This window comes from Muscardinus avellanarius (genome assembly GCF_963383645.1).
Source record: "Muscardinus avellanarius genome assembly, chromosome: 18".
NCBI lineage: Eukaryota > Metazoa > Chordata > Mammalia > Rodentia > Gliridae > Muscardinus > Muscardinus avellanarius.
In genome coordinates, this window is record NC_137804.1 from 31,339,489 (window position 1) to 31,364,644 (window position 25,156).

Genomic DNA, 25,156 nt, shown 5'->3' on the forward strand with positions numbered 1-25,156 from the left:
GGAAGTGTCTTCTGAATTTCTTTTTATGGTTGGTGTACAGGAAAGCTTCTGATTTTTCAAGATTGATTGTGTATCCAGAGACTTTGCTGAATTTGTTGATCAGTTCTATAAGCCTTTTGGTTGAGTTTGTTGGGTTTTCTAAATATAGTATCATGTCATCTGCAAATAGTGAAAGTTTGAGTTCTTCTTTTCCTATTTGTACTCCTTTGATTTCCTTTTCTTGCCTTATTTCTCTGGCTAGAGTCTCTAGTACTACATTGAAGAGAAGTGGTAATCAAGGATATCTTTGTCTTGTTCCAGTTTTTAGGGGGAATTCTTGAAGTTTTTCCCCATTTAATATGATGTTGGCGGTGGGCTTATTGTAGATTGCCTTAATAATGTTGAGATATGTCGCTTCTATTCCAATTCTCTGTGGTGTTTTTTTTTTATCATAAATGGATGTTGAATTTTATCAAATGCTTTTTCAGCGTCTATTGAGATGATCATGTGATTTTTGTCTTTGATTCTATTTATATGATGAATTACATGGATTGATTTTTGTATATCGAACCAGCCTTGCATCCTTGGGATGAACCCTACCTGGTCATGGTGAATGATTTTCTTTATGTGATTTTGAATGTGTTTTGCTAGTATTTTATTTAATAGTTTTGCATCCAAGTTCATCAGAGATATAGGCCTGTAGTTTTCCTTCCTTGAACTGTCTTTATTCGGTTTGGGTATTAGTGTGATGTTGGCTTCATTGGTTTTCTTGGTATAGCGACTTGCTGCACTTGGTAGGAGTGACCTGCTGCAGCAGATTGGGTGAAGGAACATTCCAGACTCCCACCTTAGGAAGGACCATGCCTAAGGGACCCCAAGGGGAAAGGGGCTCACAGAGCCCCTGGTCACTTGTGTTCTCATGTCCAAATGTCACTATGAGGACTGGCATCTTCATGCCTTCCTGAACACCTCACTCACTTCCTGTCCCCACCTCATATAAACATCTTTGTGGGGAGGGGGGTTACTGGGAGTAGAACCCAGGGGCTTTTTCTGCCTCTGGACTATACTCCCAGACCTAATTTTATACTTCATTGGAAACAGGGTCTCACTAAGTTGCTGAAAACCTCACTAAGTAGCTGAGGCTGGCTTCAAACCTGTGTGATCCTTCTGTGTCAGCCTCCCAAGAGATGGGATTATAAGTGTGCACCACCATACCTGGCTTTTTTTTTTTTTTTCCTACTGGGAATTGAACTCAGGGGCAGGGTTTGTGGGGAAAGCATTGCTCCTCTTGGCTCTGGAGCTGGCCAGGGCTCTGGGAGAACAGAATCATCCATCTAGTTCCAAGTCAGTGGCCACATGGCAGGAGTAGACTCTGGGAGGGAGAGGGAGAGGAGGAGGTAATGCCTGCTAAGTGATGTCAAGCAAGAACAAGAGACTTAATCCTGCTAACTTTGAGTTGTGTTGACTTTGCATTTATCCTGTGAGCCCCTTGCCATCTGTGGATTAGTCTTTGGGGGCCTCTGCTCCCTATAATGCTACTGGCAGTGCTTATTCACAGTACTTGGGAAAAACAGGCCCAGAACTGTAGATCCCAGGGATAGGATGTAGATCTACAGATCATGTGGCATGTGGGGGGTCACCTTCCCAGAAAAGTGGGCAGATGCATTTTGCACACTACCTTCTGACCCTTGGTCTGTGTATCCTTAGTTCCTTCCAAAGAACCTGCATTTGATCTGCGTGGACATGCCAGGACATGAAGGCACCACGCGCTCCTCCCTGGATGACCTTTCCATCGATGGACAAGTTAAGAGGATACATCAGGTAAGCTGGAGGGACCACCAAAATTTTCCAGACTGGGCCTTGCCCACCACTGCATGCCCAAGGCTGGAGAGCAAGGGTGTCTCATGCTGAGTCACGCTGAGACCAGTGTCCAGGGTATTCTGTCTACAAGTTATTGCAAGCAAAATGGCAACCTGATGATATTCCTGGTCAGCTATGGAGGGATTGGGCTTATGACATACTTTTCTAAGCCTGTTGCACTTGTTCATAAGAAAATACAATCTGGGCATTTTCTCAACTCTTTGAAAAGGAAGTTTAGAAGTCGTTAAGATCATTCTTTAAGAACTCTTTGGAGCCGGGCGTGGTGGCACACGATTGTAATCCCCGTGCTTGGGAGGCTGAGACAGGAGGATCGCGCAGGTTTGAAGCCAGCCCCTGCTACTTAGTGAGGCTCTCAGCAACTTAGTGAGACCCTGTTTCCAAATAAAATATAAAATGGGTTTGGGAGTATAGCCCAGAGGTAGAAAGCCTCTGGGCTCTACCCCCAGTACCACAAAAAAAACAAAACAAAACTCTTTGAAGTTCTATTTTTCTTCTTGCCAGCTGCATGATTCAGTCACTGTGCCTCTGCCTGGTTAGGGAGGATGTGCTCTGCATTTTATCTTATTTTAGCATCTCTCTAGCTCTTTCACCAGGTTTTTATGGTCATGAGGGCTTATGAGCTATTTCAGAATTGAGCAGCCCATTAATTTCAGGTTAACAGTAGGTATTTCCCCAGATGAAGATGTTTACTTAATAATGTGTGCTTCCACCATTAAACTATATATTCCAATGAGGCCAAGAACATTATCTCTTTGGCTCTTTGCTGTATCCTCAGCAGCTGACCCTAGTTCCATATCTTTTTAGATGCAGGTAGGTAGGTGGATGGTTGGTTAGACAGAACTGGACGATGGCACGAATCACTAAACTGTTGTCTGCATCTCTGGCCTGCCACTATATTTGTAAACTAAGTTTGTTTGGAACACATCCAGGTACATTTATGTATGGTCTTTGATTTTATAGCACAACAGGAGAGTTGAGTAGTTGCAACCAACCCATACACCCTACAGGCAGAAGACATTTACTCTCTGGATTTTTATAGAAGTTTATTGACTTACTTAGTTTATTGTTGGCTTTATACTTATTAAAGATCCTGATCGCCTATGGCAGGCAGTGAGAAGCATGTACCTGCCACAAGACTTGTCTTGATGATGGATCCAGTGGAGTTTCAGCTGTCTTTCACCAGTAGTTGTTTTCAATCGCCTGTAGCTTTGTTGAGCTATACAGGAGTCTGTACTCTGTAATCACTGTTGCCATGGCTACAGCTGTATAACAGATATCCAGTAAATCTTCTTTAAGCCTCCGTCTCATTTCCCTCCCTAGTTTGTAGAATGTCTTAAGCTGAACAAAAAACCTTTCCATCTGATCGGCACCTCCATGGGCGGCCATGTGGCTGGAGTCTACGCTGCTTACTACCCATCAGATATCTCCAGCCTGTGTCTCGTGTGTCCTGCTGGTGAGTTATAGGGCTAGAGCATCCCTCTGAGCAACTTGAGCACAGAGGGTGGGAGTCTCTGAAGAAACCAGTGGCTAACACCTGCTGGGACTATCTTTGAAATCATCTTCTTCATGAGCACTTTAAAGATATGCAGTGTTAGCTGAGCATGGTGGCAGGAGCTTGTAATTCCAGCATTTGGGAGGCTGAGACAGGAGGATCAGTTCTCAGACAGCCTTAGCTACTCAGTAAGGCCCTTTGCAAATCAATGAGATCCTGTTTCAAAATAAAGAATAACAAATAGGGCTGGGGGTGTAATTCAAAGGTAGAATGCCCCTGGGTTCCATCCCCAGTAGCACACACAAAAAAGATATGCAAATATTAGAGTGATAACTCAAACCATTAACAATGGTTGTATAATCATTAGTATTACCATATTAGTAAAACATAGAGCCAGTCCTATTTCTCAATGAACTTGCAGTGAGTAATTAAAATGTACTTAGTGCTTTGAAGGTCATAAGTATTTTGAAATTTGGTGTTAATGTTAATATCCAATATTTATTGAGCTCTCACAAGCTAAAGTCTTTATATGGATTCAGTTCTCACAATAGCCTGTGAGACAACCATACTTTTATCATCCCCTTCTCCATTTTGCTGAAAACACAAAGATTTTTATTTATTAAAAGATCTTTTTTTATTTGGTATTTGGGATTAAACCAATGGAATACTGCCTCTGAACTATGCCTGCAGCCCTTTTTATTTTCTGTTTTGAAACATGATCTCACTAAAGTGCTGAAGGTTTTGCTGAATTGCTGAAGCTGGCCTCAAACCTGTGGTCCTCCTGTCTCCACTTCCAAATACTGGAATTATAGATGTGCACCACTGCGCCCTGCTTCTAGATTTACTTTTTTCTTTTTCTTTTTTCTTTGGTGCTGGGGATTGATCCCAGGGATGTCCTGTCTCCACTTCCAAATACTGGAATTATAGATGTGCACCACTGCGCCCTGCTTCTAGATTTACTTTTTTCTTTTTCTTTTTTCTTTGGTGCTGGGGATTGATCCCAGGGATGTTCTACCTCTGAGCTATACCCCCAGTGCTGTTTTATTTTTTATTTCAAAACAAGGTCTCACTAAATTTCTGAGGCTATCCTTGAACCTGTAATCCTGCTGTCTCATCCTCCTGAGTACTGGGATTACAGACAAGAACCACCACACCTAGCTCTAGGATTACTTTTAAAGAGAAAGGAGAGCCAGGTGCAGTGGCACATGCCTGTAATCCCAGCAATTGGGAGGTTAAAGTAGGAGGATTATAAATTGCCAGCCTCTGCAATTTAGTAAGAACCTGTCTCAAAATTAAAAAGAAAAAGGACTGGGGATGTCATTCAATGATAAAGTCCCTTGCAGACTAAAATTAAATTAAATTGAACTAAAGAGAGGAAATAGATAATGTAATCTGCTCCATGTTCTCATTAAAGTCATACATGATACTCATGTGAGATTTGGAGAGTTATAGATTTATAAAGTATGAGTTTCTACAGCATGATCAGTATTCATTGCCTTTCTTTCTAAAATCTAGCTTCTTGAGTAAGTTAAATAGCTATAAGTTTTTTTGCATGGTGTGAGCCACTGTGTATGCTCCCATGTCCTGCTCCAGGATTATAGAAAACAATGGTCAGCCTCAAAGGGAATGAGTCTCAACCACTGTCTAGGCCTCTTCTGGAGGAAGAGGGCTGTGTGCTGCTCACCTGGAGATAGGTCAGGATTGCTCACGCTGTCCCCACGTTTTGTACAGTGATCCCAAGTAAGAGTACCAAGGGGCCACACAAATGGAGAAGCAGTCAGTCTCTGCCCCATACTTGCTTTGTATAATGTAGCTCCTCAGACCTCCTCTAAATGGTACAGATGTGAAAAGGGAACAGCAGGTGGCCTTCCACATGACTGCTCCTTGTACCTTGGCGTGCATGGGCATTCCCTCGCAACTTGTTAACAGGCCTATCTAGCCAGTCATGGTGGTGCACGCTTGTAATCCCAGCATTTGGGAGGCTGAGACATGAAGATCATGGTTCACAGACAGCCTCAGCTACTTAGTGAGGCCCTCTGCAACTCAGTGAGACCCTGTTTCAAAATAAAGAATAAAAAATTGGGCAGGGGGTATAGCTCGGAGGTCAAATGCCTCTGGGTTCTATCCCCAGACTCACAAAAAAAAAAGAAAAGAAAAGAAAAGAAAAAATAGAGCTGGTGGTGTAGCTCAGAGATATAATGCCCCTGGGTTCCACCCCCAGTATAGCCAAAATAAAAAAGATGTCGGAGCCAGGCGTGGTGGCGCACGCTTGTAATCCCAGCATTTCGGAGGCTGAGACCAGAGGATCGTGGTTCACGGACAGCCTTAGCTACTTAGTGAGGCCTTCTGCAACTCAGTGAGATCCAGTTTCAAAATAAAGAATAAAAAATAGGGCAGGGGATGTAGCTCGGAGGTTCCATCCCCAGACTTGCAAAAAAAAAAAAAAAAAAAGATTTAGATTCAGGAGGTTTAGGGAAGGGCTGGCTCTTGCTTTTTTTTTTTTTTTTTTTTTTTTTTTTTTGTGGTGGTACTGAGGATGGAACCCTTCTACCTCCGGAATATACTCCCCAGACCTATTTTATATTTTATTTGGAAACAGGGTCTCTTAAGCCAGCAAGGCTGGCTTCAAACCTACGCGATCCTCCAGTCTCTCTCCTGTCTCAGCCTCCCAAGCACTGGGATCACAAGCGTGCGCCACCTCACTCAGTGGGCTCTTGCATTTTTGATGGACTCCTGATGCTTATGGTCTATGGAGTAACCAGCCATAAAATATTTTAAAGGGTGTGTGTGTGTGTGTGTGTGTGTGTGCACACGTGTGTGCGTGTGTGTGCTTGTTCTTTACTGGGGATAGAACCCAGAGGCCTTCTACCTTGGGTTACACTCCCAGGCCTATTTTGTTTATTATTGGGAACAGGGTCATACTAAGTTACTGAGATCCTCACTAAGTTGCTGAAGCTGGCTTTGAACCTGAAAATCCCAAGTGCTGGGATTACAGGTGTGCAGCATAAATGGGTGTTGGCAAGAAGGTAGATGTACTGTGAAGCTGTTTTGGTTTGAATCCTACAGGCTTGCAGTACTCCACTGATAATCAGTTTGTGAAACGACTCAAAGAGCTGCAGGACTCGGCCAACATACAGAAGATTCCCTTGATCCCGTCTACCCCAGAAGAAATGAGTGAAATGCTCCAGCTCTGCTCCTATGTCCGCTTCAAGGTGCCCCAGCAGGTACCGTGCTCTCAGTGGCCTTATGCTTCCCTTCATCAAGGGCTTAGGTGGCAACTACCAGCTTCTCTCCTGCGTCTACTCTTCGATTCCTTGTCCACTTCCGCTGACTCACTTAACATGTAGCTTTATAGTACTTATGACACGGCGGGCTCTGTGCATGCACAGTGGTGAATACCTAAGTCCCCGGGCAGACAGAGTCTAGTGAGGAAGCAAGCAATTGAGTAAACAAAACATTACAAATTGAAATGAGCTTTAGAGAGGAGATGAAGATGGCATTGCGACTGAAAGCAAGGAGACACGTGGCTTGATAAGCCTCTTTGAGGAAACAGCATGTGCAGAAGTGGAAAAGACATACTCAGGTTCAAGGGAAGGAGACCAGGTCCTGAGGCCCTCAAAGAAAGTGTTGAGGTGCAGTTGGAAAGGGAGGCAGGGACTAAATAAGATTCTCAATTTTTAAAAAGTCTTGCTTTGCCTGATGGCATACCAGTACTTGGGAGGCTGAAACTAGAGGATCACAGGTTCAAAGCCAGCCTCGGCAGCTCAGTGAGGCTCACATCAACTTAGCAAGACCCTGCTTCCAAATAAAAAATAAAATAGAGCTGAGGGTGTAGCTCAGAAGTAGAATGTCCCTTGGTTCAATCCCAGCACACACACACACACACACACACACACACACACACACACACACCAACTTAGGGTCAGGTGTGTTGGTGCACACCTGTGATTCCCTTACTCGGGAGGGTAAGACAGGAGGTTCTCAGGTTCAAAGCTGCCTGGGAAACTTAGGAAGACCTTGTCTTAAAATAAAAATTACATCTATTTATACCACTCTTAGGGATAGTTCCAAAGGGACTGAAATTAGAAATTTATGGTAATATATGCATATCCATGTTTATATTAGCACAATTCACAATAGCCAAATTATGAAACCAACCTGGTCTCCATCAATAGATAAGAGGGTTATAAAATTATGGGATGTGCACACAATGAAATTCTACTCAGCAAAAAGAACAAAATAATGTCATTTGAAGAAAATGGTTAGACCTGAAGAACAGTATGTTACGTGAGATTAGCCAGTCACAGGAAGTGAAGGCATATGTTTTCTCTCATATGTGGGAGCTAGGAAGTAATCCAGATACCAGAGGGACATCAGATAACAGAGGAGAAGCCTCAGGGGGCCAGGGGGCCAGAGAGGTGGTCTAAGGGAAAGGGAAGGGAGAGAGAGGATCAAAGAAGGAATTGCTCCCATCACATTACGCACATATGTGAGAACACTAGTGTCAATCTCGGTGCCCTGGAAAATGCTGTGTGTCACCAAGTGCTGAATCACGTCACTGTGACTATGATTTAGATTATGACGTAAGACTATAATGCACCAGTAAAATGTGTAAAAAAGTAAAATAAAATATAAAATTAAGAACATCTGGGGATATAGCTCAGTAATAGAGCACCCGTGAGTTCAATCTTTTTGCGTGTATGGTACTGGGGGTGGAACCCAGGGGCTTTTCTACCTCCGGGCTATACTCCCAGACCTATATTTATACTTTATTTGGAAACAGGGTCTCACTAAGTTGCTGAGAGCCTCACTAAATAGCTGAGGCTGGCTTCAAACCTGTGCAATTCTCCTGTCTCAGCCTCCCAAGCACTGGGATTACAAGCGTGCGCCACCATGCCAGGCCCGAGCTCAATCTTGAATACTACATACAAAAAAATCTTAAGACTCTTTAAAAAATTATCAAGGAACCCAAAGGGCATTTATTGAGGGGGGGCTATATTTATTAATATTAAGATTCATAATTTTTTTGTGGTACTGGGGATAGAACCCAGGGGCTTTCTACCTCCGGGCTACACTCCCAAACCTATTTTATATTTTATTTGGAAACAGAGTCTCACTAAATTGCTGAGAGCCTCACTAAGTAGCTGAGGCAGGAAGATTCAGAATAATTTTTTTTTTTTTTTTTTTTTTTGCTGGTACTGGGGATGGAACCCAGGAGCATTCTACCTCCAAGCTACACCCCCAGCCCTATTTTTTATTCTTTATTTTGAAACAGTATCTCACTGAGTTGCAAAGGGCCTTACTAGGTAGCTGAGGCTGTCTGTGAATCAGGCTGTCTGTGAACCGCGATCCTCCTGTCTCAGCCTCAGTGTGCACCACCATGCCTGGCTTCAGAACAATTTTAAAACACAAGAATGCACAAGCCTTTATTCCATTGGCCATCAGAGTGATAACATTATCTCGTGTAATATAGGTTCTGAATAACACTAAGCTTTTGAGAGACCTTAAGTAGAAAGCAAGTGACAGTGAGCACTGTGAATGAGCATGATATGACCTCATAGGCTCCCAAGCCCAGTTTGAGAACCACTGGACTGGATCCTCTAGGGCATGACAGGCTATGGAAAGGAGTCTGGGGTTTTTCTAAGGACGTTAGTAAAACTACTTAAGTTGTGTGCATGAACAAATATGTACCAATAAAAAACAGGTAATCACTGAAGGATGTATGAGATTATGATGTAAGACTATAATTCACCAGTGAATGTATACTCCTTGACTCATTTGGAGTCTGTGTAGCATGGCAGCTATGGTAGTGTGGACTAGGTGGTAGCAACAGAGACAAGACACATGAAACGTATTGGGAAGAAGAATAGGCATGGGGGCAGAGGAGGATGACGTGTTGCAGGTGACTTCTAGTACTTCAGTAACCAGGTAGACAAAGGTAGCATTTCCTAAATAGGAAGGAGAGGAAGGACAGACATAGAGGCTGCGTTTGGATACCTTATGTTCAGGTTGCCTGTAAGGCCAGGTGTCCAGCAGGCAGTTGGGAATGGCAGCGAGGGAAGTCTGGCCTGAAGCTACAAAGTGGGAGCTGTGGGCAGAGCAAGATTTTGAAGATCATAGTTATGAATAAGGTCATTTGGGGGAATAGTGTGGAAAACAAAGAGGAGGGAATCCAGGGCCGAGGCCTCGTGACACTAAATTATCTCTCTCTGTTGTAGGTACTAAATCGTGCCTCAGGAGGCTTGGGTCTGGCCTCCTCGGAGCTGGGGGTAGGGGTCTGTTCAGATGTTGTGAATATTGCTCAGTCAGTAGGTGTAGCCTGTCTCTAAAGAGGTACCCAGAATCTAATTCTGTGGTTTGTTTTATTCCTGAAATTTTTAGTCCTTTTTTTAGTCATGAAGTCGTACTGTCCCCTTCCAACACTGATATTCTAGAATATGATGACAAATCTGTTTTTTGGAAGACTCCATCTTTGGAATCGTCAAAGATAGGAAAACACTGAGAAAAAAAATGGCATCTCCAAAAACATTTTCCTCCAAGGAAAGCAAGAACATCTGACTTTCAGCCCACTATGCCATCTTTCTTATCTGTGTTTTTTATACTAAGCACTTAAGATCAGGGGACTTTGTCTTCATTTGCTGTTCTGTTCCCAGACTCTATCACAGTACTTGCATGAAATAGGCCCTAGGACTAGAGAGAATGCCTCGATAGGATGTCCTGATGACGCAGGAATGAAGAGCAGATAGGTGGGTAGATGTGGAATAGATGCATACAGGAATCAGTGCATGTGCATGCCTAGGCGATTTAGAACTAAAGCCTGGTTGGGTGGCTGAGTGGTTGGTTGGATGAGTAGGAGGGTATCTAGATAATGCAGGGGAAGGATGGAGGGGTTGATGAATACAGGATGGGTAGACACGTGCATATACGATTCAGTGTTAATCCACTGATCAAGCAAACAGAGGTAGATGGAAGATGGTAAGATGCATGAGTACAGGATGAATAGCAGAACAAATATCTGATGCTGCGCAGTGTTGTTGAACTAACTGTTAATAGTCTATTCTGTGCTTCCACTTCCAGAACCACCTCGATTCCAGTCATGCTCCAAAGGGCTGATTCGGTCTAGAGCAGCCATGGCTGGGTCTTTCCAACTTCAGTCAGCACACAAGACTTCTGAAAAAATATACTTATGGCTTTTAGACTATTCCCAAGTAGACAAGAGGAGAGACAGCTGCTTGTAGAAAACCTGTACCTGTGACATACCTGGTCTTGTTGGGGGTGGGTTGGGCGTGTAGATGGAGACTGTGTTCCTTCTGACCACAGCTACTTCTTTGGGTCAGTAGCCCAGATCCAGGAGATCTGGCCTGTCTACATTTTGTTATCACCATGTTTAGTCCTCTGCAGAGAAGGCAAAGATGATGTCAAATGACCAAAAAAGCAGTATGGGACCCTCCCCAAAATTTTCCTAATAGTAATTTATTTCTTCATTGTGTAATAAGCCTATCAACCACAGTGATTAAAAAAATACTCATTTATGTGTGGTACTGTGAATTGAACCCAGAACATGAACCCCCATCCCTATCCATTCATTTTATTTGTTTGTTTGTTTGTTTGTTTTTCATACTAGGGATTAAACCCAGTAGCATTCTACTTCTGAGCTACACCCCAGCCCTTTTTATTTTTTCTTTTCTTTTTTGTGGTACTGGGGTTCCTGGAAGCCCTTCTACCTCCAGGCTACACTCCCAGACCTATTTTTACATTTTTATTTGGAAACAGGGTCTCCTAAGCCAGTGCGCGCGGCTGGCTTCAAACCTGCGTGATCCTCCTGTCTCTGCCTCCCAAGCACCGGGATTACAAGCGTGCGCCACCACACCCAGTTTATTTTTTATTTTCTAAGATAGGGTCTCACTATGTTGCTGAGGTTGTCCTTGAACCTGAAACCCTCCTCTCTCGCAGCCTTCCAAGTATTGGGATTACAGGAATGTGTCACCATGACCAGCTTTATTTTTTATTTTGAACTGGTCCCATTAAACTGCGAGGCAGCTGGGCATGGTGATGCATGCTTGTAATACCAGTACTTGGGAGGCTGAGAGAGGAAGATTGTGGTTCTCAGGCAGCCTCATCTACTTAGTGAGGCCCTGTTTCAAAATAAAGAATAAAAAATAGGGCTGGAGGTATCACTTAAAGGTAGAATGCCCCCAGGTTCAATCCCCAGTACTAGAAAAAAAAAAAAAAAAAAAACTGCTGAGGCAGACCTTGAACTTGTGATCCTCCTCCCTCAGCTTCCAGAGTAGCTTGAATTCTTGGCATGTATCCCATACCAGGCTGAGTCTTCTCTTGCTTTCTAACTTTGGGTTATTTATCCTCAGATCCTGCAAGGCCTTGTGGATGTCCGCATCCCTCATAACAACTTCTACCGAAAGTGTAAGTAGCACTGCTCTCAGCTGGAACTTGTTAAAGGCTGACTGCCTTTCATAGCTTAAACTTCTACAGCTATGGCCTGGACTTTCCCATATCCTCAGCTCACACACTCATCTCTCTTTTCCTTTACCTACAAGTGTTTTTGGAGATCATCAACGAGAAGTCCAGATATTCTCTGCATCAGAACATGGACAAGATCAAGGTCCCAACACAGATAATCTGGGGGAAACAAGACCAGGTATGTTACAGGGCCCTGTGGAAGAATGCCTTGAGGCAAAATAAGTGGTCCTTGAAGTAAGCCACCATAGAAAGATGGAGAATACACTTGCGCCAGTGAGCATAGTTCTCTGATTTCAGACCATTGACATCTGACTTTTAAAATAAAAGGCAATTTAAGTTACTATTTGGAATTATTTTTATCAGGTAGATGTGGTAGCATGGACCTATAGTTCCAGCTACTTAGGAGGCTAGAGCAGGAAGATCCCTTAAGCCTAGGAGAACCTGTTTCAAAAATATAAATAAATAAATAAAAGCTTGGTGTGATGATGTGTGCCTATAATACTACTAATTAGGAGGCCAGGACAGGAAGATCTCAGGTTCAAAGCGAGCCTCAGCAACTTAAGACCCTCAACAACTTAGTGATATCCTGTTTAAAAAAAAAAAAAAAAAAAAGGCTAGCCGCACGCTTGTAATCCCCGCACTTGGGAGGCTGAGACAGGAGGATCACACAGTAACACATTTGCATTTGATCTCTGATCTCTACTCCCAGCCTGGTCCTGTGCAACCCATTTTGCCTTCACTTGTACTCTGAGGACATACTGTGTGTCTTTTGCATCAGTTCTTTCAGTCGAGCATAGATTGCTGAGGTTTTCCATGTCCCTATGTATATCAATAGTGAGAAAAGTCCCTTTTTACCCCTGAGTATTATTTCATGGCATGTGTGTTCCACATCTATCTAAAAATACATCTTTTGAGCCAGGCATGGTGGTACACACTTGTAATCCTAGTACTTGGGTGGCTGAGACAGGAGGATTGCAGTTTTGACACCCACCACAGCAACTTAACAAGACCCTGTTTCAACATCAATTATAAAAGTCGGGCTGGGAGTGTAGCCCAGAGGTAGAATGACCCTGAGTTCAATCCCTAGTACCACAAGTTAATTAAAATAAAATGTATCTGTCCTTTGGGGCCATTTGGAGTAGGTTGCTTGTCCCTCTTACCCCTGATGCTTTAGGACACATTTACTGTGAACAAAGTATCTTCTCACATAACTACAGTGTCAAGTTGGAGAACTGACATTTTCACCTAACTTACAGTCCATAGTTCAGCTTCATCGTTTGCTTTGGTAATGTCTTACATGATGTCCTCCCCTCTCCTCCTGCCACCCTGATCCAGGATCCAACCCAAGATCTATTAGATGACACATCTCTTCAGTCTCCTTTCTTTGGAAACAGTTTCTTAATCTGCCATCATTCATAACATGGAAGTATCTGAAGAGAACAAGTGCATTATTTATAAAAATGCTCTTCAATTTGAGTTTCTCTGCATAACGTCCTGCCTTTATTGGTGATATTCATCTGCTACTAGCAGACTGTTGTCCACTTCTTCCTTGTGAAGTTTCTAATAAGCAGGCTACGGACAGATACTTTGAAACCAAACATTATGTTACGGATTGGGAGAATATGGTTTGAGGAAACTGTTCCCCGGGAACCCCTGCGAGGGTCCCAGACTCACTTTCCCCCAACCCATACAAAATCCAAAACGACCAAAAACAGAAAATTACCACGGGTTCTTGTCCTAAGCTAAAAATAAATATGCATAGCTTGGACAGTTGCTGAAGATTTAAAGAAGTTTATTAAAAGATAGAAATACAGAAAATAGAAATACGGCCCCATGCCAAAATGGCATGAGGGGGTGACTTGAAATGAATACACCAAAGGGATCACACGTAGACCGGACTTTTATACCCATGACCTCCATCTTGTTCACATAATTCTGACGTAGTGAAAGTCCCTGTAAGGTACCTCCCCTTAACTCTGTAAGGTACCTCCCCCAGCAAGGTGTGGTGAGGTGTCTTTCATGAAGGGCAAGGTCAAACCCTGCTCCATCCTCCCTAGATCAACATGTAGATCTGTCTTTAGATAAAGGCCTAGTTCTCCTCTCTTAAGATCTGTCTTTAGATAGAGGAAGCCCTAGTTCTCCTCTCCTATGGACTTGTTAATCACCTTTAGCTAGATTAATTTACACTGGAATAGTTGCCTACTTTTAGTCAGAAACCAAGTCCTTGCACAGATTTGCCCCTCACCCAATGTTTGAAATATATTAATAATCATAGCTTTCTTAAATCTTCCTAGGCCATTCCCAATACTGGTATACATTTGTCCTCTTCCTCATCAAAATCCCCCTTAGATTTGTTATCCATGATTCATGCCCCAAATAGTCTTTTACTTCATTCTTTTTTAAAGCTGTATAATATTCTACTATATGGATCTGTCTCCCCATATTTAATTAGTACCCTTCTGATGGGCATTTAGATCCCTTCCAGCTTTCTCCTATTAATGCATCAGTGAACATCAGCATTGGTACATTCTGAGGTCCTGGGGAGTAGGGTTTCAACAAATAGATTTTTAGAGGGACAGAATACAACCCATAACAGGCTCTCCAAAGAGGTGCTTATTTACAGATGCTCCTGTCTGCTTGTAATCATTTTAGCTGGGTGTGGCAGCGCACCCTTGTAATCCCAGTACTTGGGAGGCTGAGACAGGAGGATCATAGATTTGCGGCCATCCTCAGCAACTTAGTGAGGCCTACTGCAACTTAATGAGACCCTGTTTCAGAATTGAATGCTCCTGGGTTCCATCCCTAGTACCACAAAAAAAAGAAAAGAATTCATTTCAGAAATCATATTCTAGTGAAAGATCTTCATAAAGTTTAAAGCAAGAGGAGGCAATGAGAAACAGAATGAGGCAATGCTGACAGAATAATGTGTCTGCTAAAGGGTCTGCAGGAGTCTTATGCCATTGAATGTTGTCAGAAAAAGTATTAGAGAAAACATTTCTTTGTCATAGTGTTCAGTGTTCTGTTGTTCTAACAAAATACCTGAGACTGGGTAGTTTGTAAAGACTAAAAATCTGCCAGGTGTGGTGTTGCACACCTGTAATCTCAATAACTTAGGAGGCTGAGCAGGAGATCACAGGTTTGAGGTTGGCCTCAGCAACTTAGCAAGGTCCTCAGAAAATAAGTGAGGTCCTGGTTTAAAAAAATAAAATAAAATAGGGCTGAGGGTATAGTTCAAAGGTAGAACACCCCTGGGTTGAATCCTCAGTAACAACCTCCCCCCCCAAAAAAAAAGAAGACAAAAAATGTGCTTGCCTCACAATCTTGGAGGATGGGGAGTCCAGGAGCTGGTGTCACTGGGGAAGGCTTGATTCCTCTACTTGGGATCCATGGCATCATTAGCTTATGTAACAGAAAAGAATTTCAGCATGCACCAATCTGAGACATAGAAGTTTATTTAGGAAAGTAGGAAATACACATTCATGAGAGAAGGTTGGCCATCTCAAGAGGCTGAGAGAAGCCTTTTGGGGGGAGTATGAGAGTGGGCAGGAGGGAGATGTGAGGCTGACCTCAATCCCATATCCCAAGGCAGTTTATGGTGGCCTGGTTGTCCTTGGAGTCCTTAGGCTGATCGAGGTCTCCATTATCTGATCAATAGATAAGCTAGAGAGTCCCCTAAATTATTGGTTTCTCAAGAAATCGTATGCTTCTTGTTAACAATGCATGGGAAATTATAGTTTCTTTCAGTTAACTCTAGGATCTGCAGATTTCCCAGGAATTTGGTACAGTCAGGCCAAGAAAGAGAACTGGTTTAGAGAGTAAAGATTGAGGCACTTTAGCAACAGGTTCTATATTAAAGCTGTATTTTACTTTATCTTCCTGCCTGTCTCCTTTCTACCTATTTATTCCTTCTGTCCTACATCACAGGGAGCCAGCAGCTGCTCAGCCTCTGGTGAGGACCTTCTTGCTACACTGTGACATGGCAAGAGAGGGCTAGCATGCTAGACACAGCTCACTTTTCTAGCAAAACGACTTCTGTGATAATGTACCCATTCCCATGAGAATAACATTAATCCATTCATGAGGCTAGAGGGATAAAGTTGCCAACACATGAGTCTTTGGAGAGACACTCAAACCATAGCAACCCCAATGTGAAAATCTACATCCATCATGGGCCCAGCAGGCCTAATGAAAGCAAAGCACACTCCTTGACTAGGAGTATGGAAGGCTCCTTTGGAAGAGACCGGGAAGAAAGGCCAGATTTGTACTCAGGCGTGTGTGGGTAGGCAGGGGATGGGGTCTCAGGCCAGCCAAGTGTGGCCAAGGATGCACAGCACAGGAGGGGGTGGGGAGGCCCATGTGCTTCCTATGCAGTAGCCAGGGGACTGAAAGAAGCTTTGTGCCTAAGTCAGGCTCTGCCAGCAGGGAGTCACTTGCTCAGAAATCGGAACCAGAACAATGAAGGCCTTTCTGCATTGTGAAAATCCCTACAGTGAATTGGTGGATCAGTGAATCAGGGCTCTTGGTCCAGCAGGGAGAGGCCAGATCCCTTGTCCTGGAGAAAGAGCAGCAGAGTCTTCTTGGAGTCAGAAAGTCTGCCCTTCAGCCCTGATTTGCCTCTGATTAGCCTGTGACCTTGAATAAGTCACAGAGCTCCTGAAGCCAGGGTGTGTCTTCCTGCAGGGGCAATTGTGAGGCTCAAATGAGCTAAAGTAGGTGAAAGTGATCTTCCTCCCATTTTCAAAAAGCAAATCATTTATCACACAAGTCCTTTGCCTCTGATAGTTGGCCCTGGCCTGTGGTCCAGAATTTCTGTTTTGCTCCAGGGTAAGAACTCAACATTCTAAAGGCCTGCTACAAATCTGATTAGATCTTTTGTTTTTGTGGACTCTCCAGGGCAGAGGCCAAACAGCTGGCTTCAGGGGTCCTTTATTTTAGAGCCTTTTGCTCTCCAAGCTCCCTGGCTGTTTCCTTGCTCTGACATCAATAGTCCCGTCACAACTCCCATCCCTGTCAGGCTGAAGTCATCTCCTTAGACCAGCTGCTGTACCACACAAGTGCAGGGAGAACTGTGTGCACTGTCATCTGAGAAAATTATGCTTTCTGGATTTGGGTAGTATACAACCTCCACACTGAACTGGCACCCCTTCCAGAGTTTCTTTACTTCAGTTCTGTTAGGTTGAAAATAGAGTTAGGGGGTTTAGGAGGGAGGTAAAAACACCAACCAGGTTATCAGAGACCGCTGATTCGGACCCAGTCCCTCCGGAGAGTCAGCCAGCTGTGGGGGAAGGGACCGATGGGCCACACATCTGGAGAGGTGCGCAGAGTCCTGATCGGCCGGCTGAGTCACGTGGTGGATCGGAGGCACCAATGTTTTATAGGCATGCCGATTCTCTCGCAACATCTGTAGTCTCGAGATGTTTGGAGTCTCGAGGCCCCTGGAATCTTGCGATCCCTTCTGGCTTCTGGGGTTCCGCTGCAAGATCATGTGGGGGAGGGACCCAACTTATCAAGTTCAAGCCCCTCTCCTGTGTCTTCCACCCGAGTGGGAGAGCCTTATGGAGAAAGACAAGGGCTCTGCCTTCTATGTTCCTTCTCTCCACTGGCACAATGCCTGAAATTCAGGAGACCCAGAATACACAGTGAGTAAGCAAGTGAGAAAGTGAATGAACAGTCTGACAGGCAAACCCACCAACTAATGCCAACACATATAAGCCAGCTGTTGTGGGCGCATCCACAAGAGAGTCACAACGAGCCAATATTAAATTTAAAGAGAGTTTATTACAGACTCGATTCCAGTCTCTCAGCTCATCAGACACAGCTGTGAGAAAACGAGAGCCCTGAACAAAAGGCTTGGGCTAGTTTTATACCCCTCGCAGGAGGCTGAAGCATATAGCAAAGACTTGTAACTTGTTGATTGGCTAGCTGAAAAGGTGAAGTTAAGGTTGCTACGGTTTTGGGGAATATGGTTTGAGGAAACTGTTCCCCGGGAACCCCTGCGAGGGTCCCGGACACACTTTCCCCCAAACCATAACAAAATCCAAAACGACCAAAAACAGAAAATTACCACGGGTTCTTGTCCTAAGCTAAGAATAAATATGCATAGCTTGGACAGTTGCTGAAGATTTAAAGAAGTTTATTAAAAGATAGAAATACAGAAAATAGAAATACGGCCCCATGCCAAAATGGCATGAGGGGGTGACTTGAAATGAATACACCAAAGGGATCACACGTGGACCAGACTTTTATACCCATGACCTCCATCTTGTTTACGTAATTCTGACGTAGTGAAAGTCCCTATAAGGTACCTCCCCTAGCAAGGTGTGGTGAGGTGTCTCCTTTCATGAAGGTCGACCCCTCCTACCATCTTAGCTAGCTAATCCAATCATGTAGATCTGTCTTTAGAGAAAGGCCTAGTTCTCCTCTCTTAAGATCTGTCTTTAGATAGAGACAGGCCTAGTTCTCCTCTCCTATTGACTGGTTAATTACTTTGAGCTAGGTTAATTTACATTGGAATAGCTGCCTATTTTAGGCAGAAATCAAGTCCTTTCTTTACCCATGTCTGCCGCCATTTTGACACAACTATTTTGAAATATATCAATTATTTTCTTTTGAAATATATTAATAATCAGAGCTTTCCCAAATCTTCCTAGGCCATTCCAATACTGGTACAAAGGTTACATTACATTTTGCAGTGAAAATTTTTAACCTGCAGTCGACCTCAAACTGGGGCAACAAAAACATGTACAACAGGCTTGTGGTTGATAAGCAGAACGGCCCCATATCCTCCTAACCATCAGGCAGGATGTTACTGTGAATGATGTTCTTTCTGTTGACTCTGTGGTTAAGCCATTTGATCAGTTAGGGCTCGTTGCCCTGGTTGGGTTTGTTAGTGGTTTCCAGGTGCCTTTGTACTCATTTCTTAAAGGGGCCTGGATCACAGAAGTGAGTTGCCCATTTCATCAGCCAACAGATTGTGTGTGTGTTAGGGGGGGTACTAGGGATGGAACCCAGGGGCATTCTACTTCCGAGCTACACCCCCAGTCCTATATTTTAGTCTTTTTATTTTCTTGAAACAGGGTCTCACTGAGTTGCAAAGGGCCTAAGTAGCTGAGGCTGTCATGAACAGCGATCCTCCAGTCTCTGCCTCCCCAGTGCTGGGATTACAAGTGTGCGCCACCACACCCAGCAGCCAACAGATATTAACTGAGCATTTAGTGTGTTTCTGACACAGTATTAAGCCCCAAAATATAGGAGAGACCAGGATAGGATCCCTGCTCTCCAGCTGCTTGGAGTCCACCTGCCATGGTAATGCATAATAGGGCCAGGACAAGGGTTCGATGACAGAGCAGGTTCAGGGTCAGATCCTATCTGTGTTTATAATTTTGATATTTTTTCATAATGCATTTTTTGCATTAATGTTTGTATTTTTAGCATACTGCATTAAAATACTTTTTCATCTGAGTATTTCAGTGTTTTACCCCAGACAGATACCTCACTTGCCGCCCCTAGACCTGGCTGTGGCCTAAGATGGCGTGGAGAAGTTTCCATTTATGTGAATAATCTGACCAGGCAGGTTTTGATATGGTTCCCACAGATGTGCACATTTCATCAGGGCCCATCCTAGAATTCCATACGGGTGACCGTGGAGAGTGCTGGGTTCTAGTGCTGGCCAGCTCAACAGAGCCAAAGCTACAGTGCACATTAGGATTTTGCCTATGAGCTCTTGTTTCTTTTAATTTTTTTGTTTATTGTGGTACTGGTGATTGAACCCAGGTGTGCTCTCCCTCTGAGCTACACTCCTAGCCCTTTTTAAAATTTATTATTTTTATTTTTTAATTAATTAATTTTTTTTGCAGTACTGAGGATGGAACCCAGAGATAGTCTACCTCTGAGCTACACCCCCAGCCCTATTGTTTTTTTTATTCTTTACTTTAAAACAGGGTCTCACTGAGTTGCAAAGGGCCTCATTAAGTAGCTGAGGCTGTCCATGAAGTGTGATCCTCCTGGCGCAGCCTCCCAAGTGCGGGGATTGCAAGCTTGCACCACCAGGCCTGGTCAGCCCTTTTTATTTTGAAATGAGGTCTCACTAAGTTTCCACTCATGGCCTTTAATCTGCTATCCTTCTGTCTCAGCCTCCCAAGTACTGGGTTTACAGGTTTATGCCACCACATTTGGCTGAGTTGTGGTTTCTGGTTTCTTTGCAGGATGGATGCTTAGCCAGGAGTGTCTGCCTTTTCATGTTTTTTTTTTTTTTTTTTTTAATCCGTGTTTCTTGTGGGGAGTTTCCGCAGTAGTTGGCCTTTATTCCTGCTCAGATAGTAGCCACTGCAGAAATGTCTAGTCCCTGGCTGGGTGCTCCCATCTTGCTGGGCTCTGGGTTTAGGGCTTCTTTCCCTGTTCCGGGGTGCTTGGCAGTGCTCCCTTCTCTGGCTAAGGCATTCTGCCCACTGCACTTCTTGATGGGTGGGAAAATCTTCATTTTAATGGCCTGGGTTGATGAGACTAATGCTCACAAATAGAAAGTTCTTGAGTTGGATAGAGAAGAGAGGCTGGCTTCTGGATGAGGTGCTGGTTAAAGTAACTAAAAGAAGGGCTGTGAAGACAAATCCCGGGTAGGATACTGGGAAAAAAGATGAACCAGGTGACATAATTGGAGGGTGAAGGAGGTGAGCATTATAGTCAATGAGTTGTTTAAAAAGTGTCAGCTTTAGCCAGGCATGGTGGTGCACGCTTGTAATCCTAGCATTTGGGAGGCTGAGACAGGAGGATCACAGGTTCGCAGCCATCCTCAGCTACTTAGGCCCTTTGCAACTTAATGAGACCCTGTTTCAAAATAAAGAATAAAAAATAGAATTGGGGTGTTTCTCGGAGGTAGAATGCCCTGGGTTCCATCCCCAGTACCAAAGGAAAATACAGTGTGAGATTTAGAAAAGTTCTTTCAAGTTGGAAAAGCATTCCCTGTTGTTGATAAACTTTTGGGTCTGGATCCCATGACTGTAGGGATCCCCAAAGTTCTTCAAAGAGGTACGCCAGGCTTATGGTAGTTAGCATTCACTTCTTATATGTCCTTGTGTGATCTGCCTACAGCTTGGACACACTTCTCCAGCAGCAGGCCAGTGCTTCCCTCATAGACCCTGGCTCCTCCCTGTCCCAGCAGGCCAGAGGGAGTGGCCTTCCTTCTGTCCCTCCCACCATTGCTCTGTCAGCACTTGCTGAGCTGCACTTGCCAGGACTTCCCACTCTAGTGCTCCTTCCCCTGCCATTGAGACGCCTCCTGTGCTCCCCTCAGGGTCTTCTGAGACACAGAAGCAGTGTCTTCCTCTCCCACGTGCTGTCTCAGCTCCCAGGACCGTCCCCAACACGACCCCTGTAACTTTGGTCTCCCTTTGTCTCTTGACCTGTCTGGATTCCTAATAGACCAGAACCTCCTCACAGACAAGCACTGTGTCTTTTCTACATCAATGTTGCTGACAACAGTGTAGTTCCTGGTACCGAGTTTACAGAATTAGATCAGGGGCATGCTGGTCATTTCCATTAGAGAGCCACAAACCCTGTCAGCAAATTGACTTGGTCCTTCAATTCACCTCACCCCTGCCAGGTCTCAGTGGAAATCCTGTTGAGTGCAGAGTGCACCGGGGTGTTCAAATGTCTGTACCACGTCATTTCCCTTCTTTCTCGGCAGGTGCTCGATGTGTCTGGAGCAGACATGTTGGCCAAGTCAATTGCCCACTGCCAGGTGGAGCTTCTGGAGAACTGTGGGCACTCCGTGGTGATGGAGAGACCCAGAAAGACAGCCAAGCTCGTGGTCGACTTTCTCACATCTCTGCATTGCTCAGATCACAACAAGAAGCTGGACTGAAGCCCTGACTACAGCCACATTCCACTTCTGCTCCCATCCCCAAAACCTGACGCAGCCAGCATTCTCAGGGATCCTGCCCCATATGCAGCCAGAGCGCCAGTGTCCCTAAGGACACCAGTCTCCTATTCCCAATATCCTTGACTCCCCTGAGCTCCAGGGGCCACAAGAAATCTCCAAGATCTTTTTCCCAAAATGGAAACTCATATAGAAAAAATAAGAAAACCCAGCTGTGAAATATACCCCAAAGTCTTCATGTTGCTGACAAGTTTGTGCTCAGTGGCCACCTTGGACCATAATCATCCAGGATATTTTCTTTAAAACATTTATCATACTGAAACTCTAGTTATTTTTGTTGCTTTGGATGTATTCCCTGCATGGTCAGTGGCTTCATAGGAGCATTAGTCCTCATTCATGAGCTCTCTTGTTTAGGTCTAATTTAAGTTTCACATAGAGGCCTGTATGTGAACGCAGCCTATCAGCCACAAGATCAGGGAGAAGAATTTCAAGCTGCCGCAAATGTTTCCACCTTTTTCACTTGAAGGAACTTGTGCAGAGGGCCCTGCTCCACCTCGGCCAGCCCCAAGTAGCACAAACACAGGCAGGTGGTCTGCTTGACACCTGTGTGTCAGGTATGTAGCCAGTGAGCCCAGAGCAGTCGCAGAAGGAACACCTACGAGGAGGCTTCCTAGAAATCACTTATTTTAAAAATAGGACTAATAAAGCAATAATGTTCTAGACATGTAAATAATCAGACTCAAGTTCCACACAGAAGCAACTTGTGGGCCTCTTTTCTATTTTGCTGTGCTACTGAAAACACTTGGCTGTAAAATACTAGTTTGTTAATGAAGTCTGTGAATTCTGTGAATTCTTTGAACAGTGATTGAAAATAAGTCTAAACAGCTATAAAAGTGACCACAATGATGTGAAATAAATTGAGCAAATCTAGAGCAGCCACTTGCAAGTGCTTTCATTTCTGAGCTTCTAATTAAGTGCAATCTGGAATGATTTTTCATTAACTTTAAAATGCAGGTTTAAAGTAAGACTTTAGGGGTAGGGATGGAGTGCTTGCCTAATATGTAGTAGGCTCTGAGTTTGGCCCAACACTGTGTAGTAATAATAATGATGATGATGATGAGGTTGTAAGGTTTCTTCTATAGGCATTGGAAGCCTTTGCTTGAATAATTGGTTTCATTTTAATGGATCATGTTTGTAAATTTTATTTAATTGAAATGCTATCCCAAAAACAGAAGTCATCAAGCTATTCTTTTTGACCTGTTTCTGTTATATTTAGGAGCCTTAAATTTCTCAAGAGCTTTATTTTCTCAAAGATTTATTAATAGAGAGTTTACAGACAAGCAGTTCTGGAAATAAAGTAAAACGAACTCTATAGTTCAGATGGGAATTCAGAGTTAGGCACGGTGCCACATACCTGTAATCCTAGTACTTGGGAGGCTGAAACAGGAGGATTACAGGTTCCAGGCCAACCTCAGTAATTTAGCAAGACCCTCAGCAACTTAGTACGACCTGTTTCAATAAAAAATAAAATAGGGGTGGAGTTATAGTTCAGAGTAGAATGCCTCTGGATTCAGTTTCCAGTACCAGAAAGAGAGGAGGGAATTCAGGAAATGGTCTGAATACTTTCATTTTTTAGAGAAGAGTAGAACATAGTTCTTAAAAACAAGAAGATAGTACTAGCAATTTGAAGAGCTGAAGCAGGAAGATTGCAGGTTCCAGGCTAGCCTGAGCACTTAGTGAGACCCTCTCTCAAAAGGAAAGAAATAAAAAGGACTGAGGCGGTAGCTCAGTAGCAGAGGGATGCAGCTAAAGCAGTGCTCAGGGAGAAATTCATAGGCCTAACTACATACACTGAAAAGAATAAAGGCCAAAAGTCAATAAATTAAGTTTTCATCTCAAGAAGCTAGAAAAGAAATAGTAACTCAAAACCAGAGAAAAACAGAATACAGATCAAAACCAAAAAAACCCATCAGAATAGAAAAAAATTTAGTAATGTATATTTTGAAGTGTGTGTGTGCGCGCGCATGTGTGTGTTACTGGGGATGGAACCCAGGGGATTCTACCTCCAAGCTATACCCTCAGCCCTATTTTTTAGTCTTATTTTTGAAACAGTCTGTCTGAGTTGCAAAGAGCCTCACTAAGTAACTGAGGCTGTCCTCGAACCCAGATCCTTCTGTCTCAGCCTTCCAAGCATGCACCACCATGCCCAGCTCTATTTTTATTATTTTAATCTCATTCACCAGAATTTTTTAATTTATTTTTATCGGTGCATTGTAATCATACATCACATTGGAATACAAGACTTGAGAGGATATACAAGCACACATCATCCAATTAGCCCTCATCCAGCCCCCATCCCATTCCCTCCCCCTCCCTCGATCACCAGAAATTTTGAGTTCATGGAAGAGGGAATCAGACTTGATGGGTCTGGATGATGAGAGATGGTTTCCTTGGATTCAGTTTCTCAGATTAGCAGCCCTCTGAGGTGTAAGAAATCTAATGCTCTGAGTTAAATACCACTGAGGATCATGTCAGAAGGCACCGCTGCACTGTGCCTGCGGTGGGCTCACCAGGCTAGGCGTGAGCTGTCTATCCAAGCCAGGAAGGACAGTGGGTAGGCTCTGCAGCAGGACATGGCTCCCACCTCCAGTGTCACCAGAAAGCCTTCACTGGTAGTTGTGAGCAAAAAACACAAAAGAGCTGTTAAAGCAGGTTCTCTGTGGCCCTGCGTTTCCACCCCAACATGCCCCTTGCACCCCGCCCCCCAGGATTACAACAAGCTACTGGGGATGCCAAGGGGCTATCCATCACCCCTTCCCTGAGAGACTGCTGGGAACTCCTGAGATAACAATGGAAAGCCCCATGAGTCACAACTGGGCTCTTGCCCCCACTGTCTGGAATTGGGGCCTTCAGGGCTATTGTAGATGGATCCCTGGAGCACATACTGAAGAGGCCGAGGGCCAGGCAGTGGTTAGAACTCAGTTTACCACTACTATGGGCTTCTACTTTTTAGTATTTGGGATTGAACCCAGGGGCTCCTGCATGATAGACAAGTGCTCTACCACTGAGCTTTACCCTCGGCCCTTTTTAAAATTTTTGAGATAGGATCTCTTTACTCATTTGGCCTCAGACTTGCAATCCTCCTGCCTCCACCTCCTGAGTAGCTACAATTACAGGGGAACACCACCGTAGCCAGCTCAGTATGGGCTTTTTGTCCCTGACATGGGATGACAGCAGAAGTGACTTAACAAGCATAAATTTGGTGAAACTCCCTGAATGTGTCTGCATCTATTTGAGTTCCAGTGAGTATTCTGCATCCCAGGGAATAGTACCTGGTGCTTTGCCCAGAAGTTCCCAGAAAGTAATGGGGGATTGGCATGTTTGTCAGGCCAACTGGACTGGAAGCTGGATCTTAGAACTGTCTGTCTCATTGTGCTGTCTCTCACGCCTGT

At 44.0% G+C, this 25,156-nt stretch overlaps 1 protein-coding gene across 1 annotated transcript in view; it reads left to right on the forward strand.

Annotated features, from left to right (window-relative positions):
* The window catches only part of ABHD6 (abhydrolase domain containing 6, acylglycerol lipase), a gene marked incomplete at its 3' end in the record, with an annotated part of 32,857 nt that extends 11,168 nt beyond the window's left edge, over positions 1-21,689 (forward strand). The window contains exons 3-8 of the mRNA XM_080714879.1: positions 1,687-1,800; positions 3,181-3,313; positions 6,419-6,576; positions 11,719-11,773; positions 11,908-12,008; positions 21,513-21,689. Coding sequence (XP_080571005.1) covers positions 1,687-1,800; positions 3,181-3,313; positions 6,419-6,576; positions 11,719-11,773; positions 11,908-12,008; positions 21,513-21,689 — 738 coding nt within the window. The remainder of the gene's footprint in view (positions 1-1,686; positions 1,801-3,180; positions 3,314-6,418; positions 6,577-11,718; positions 11,774-11,907; positions 12,009-21,512) is intronic.
* Positions 21,690-25,156: the final 3,467 nt, after the last annotated feature.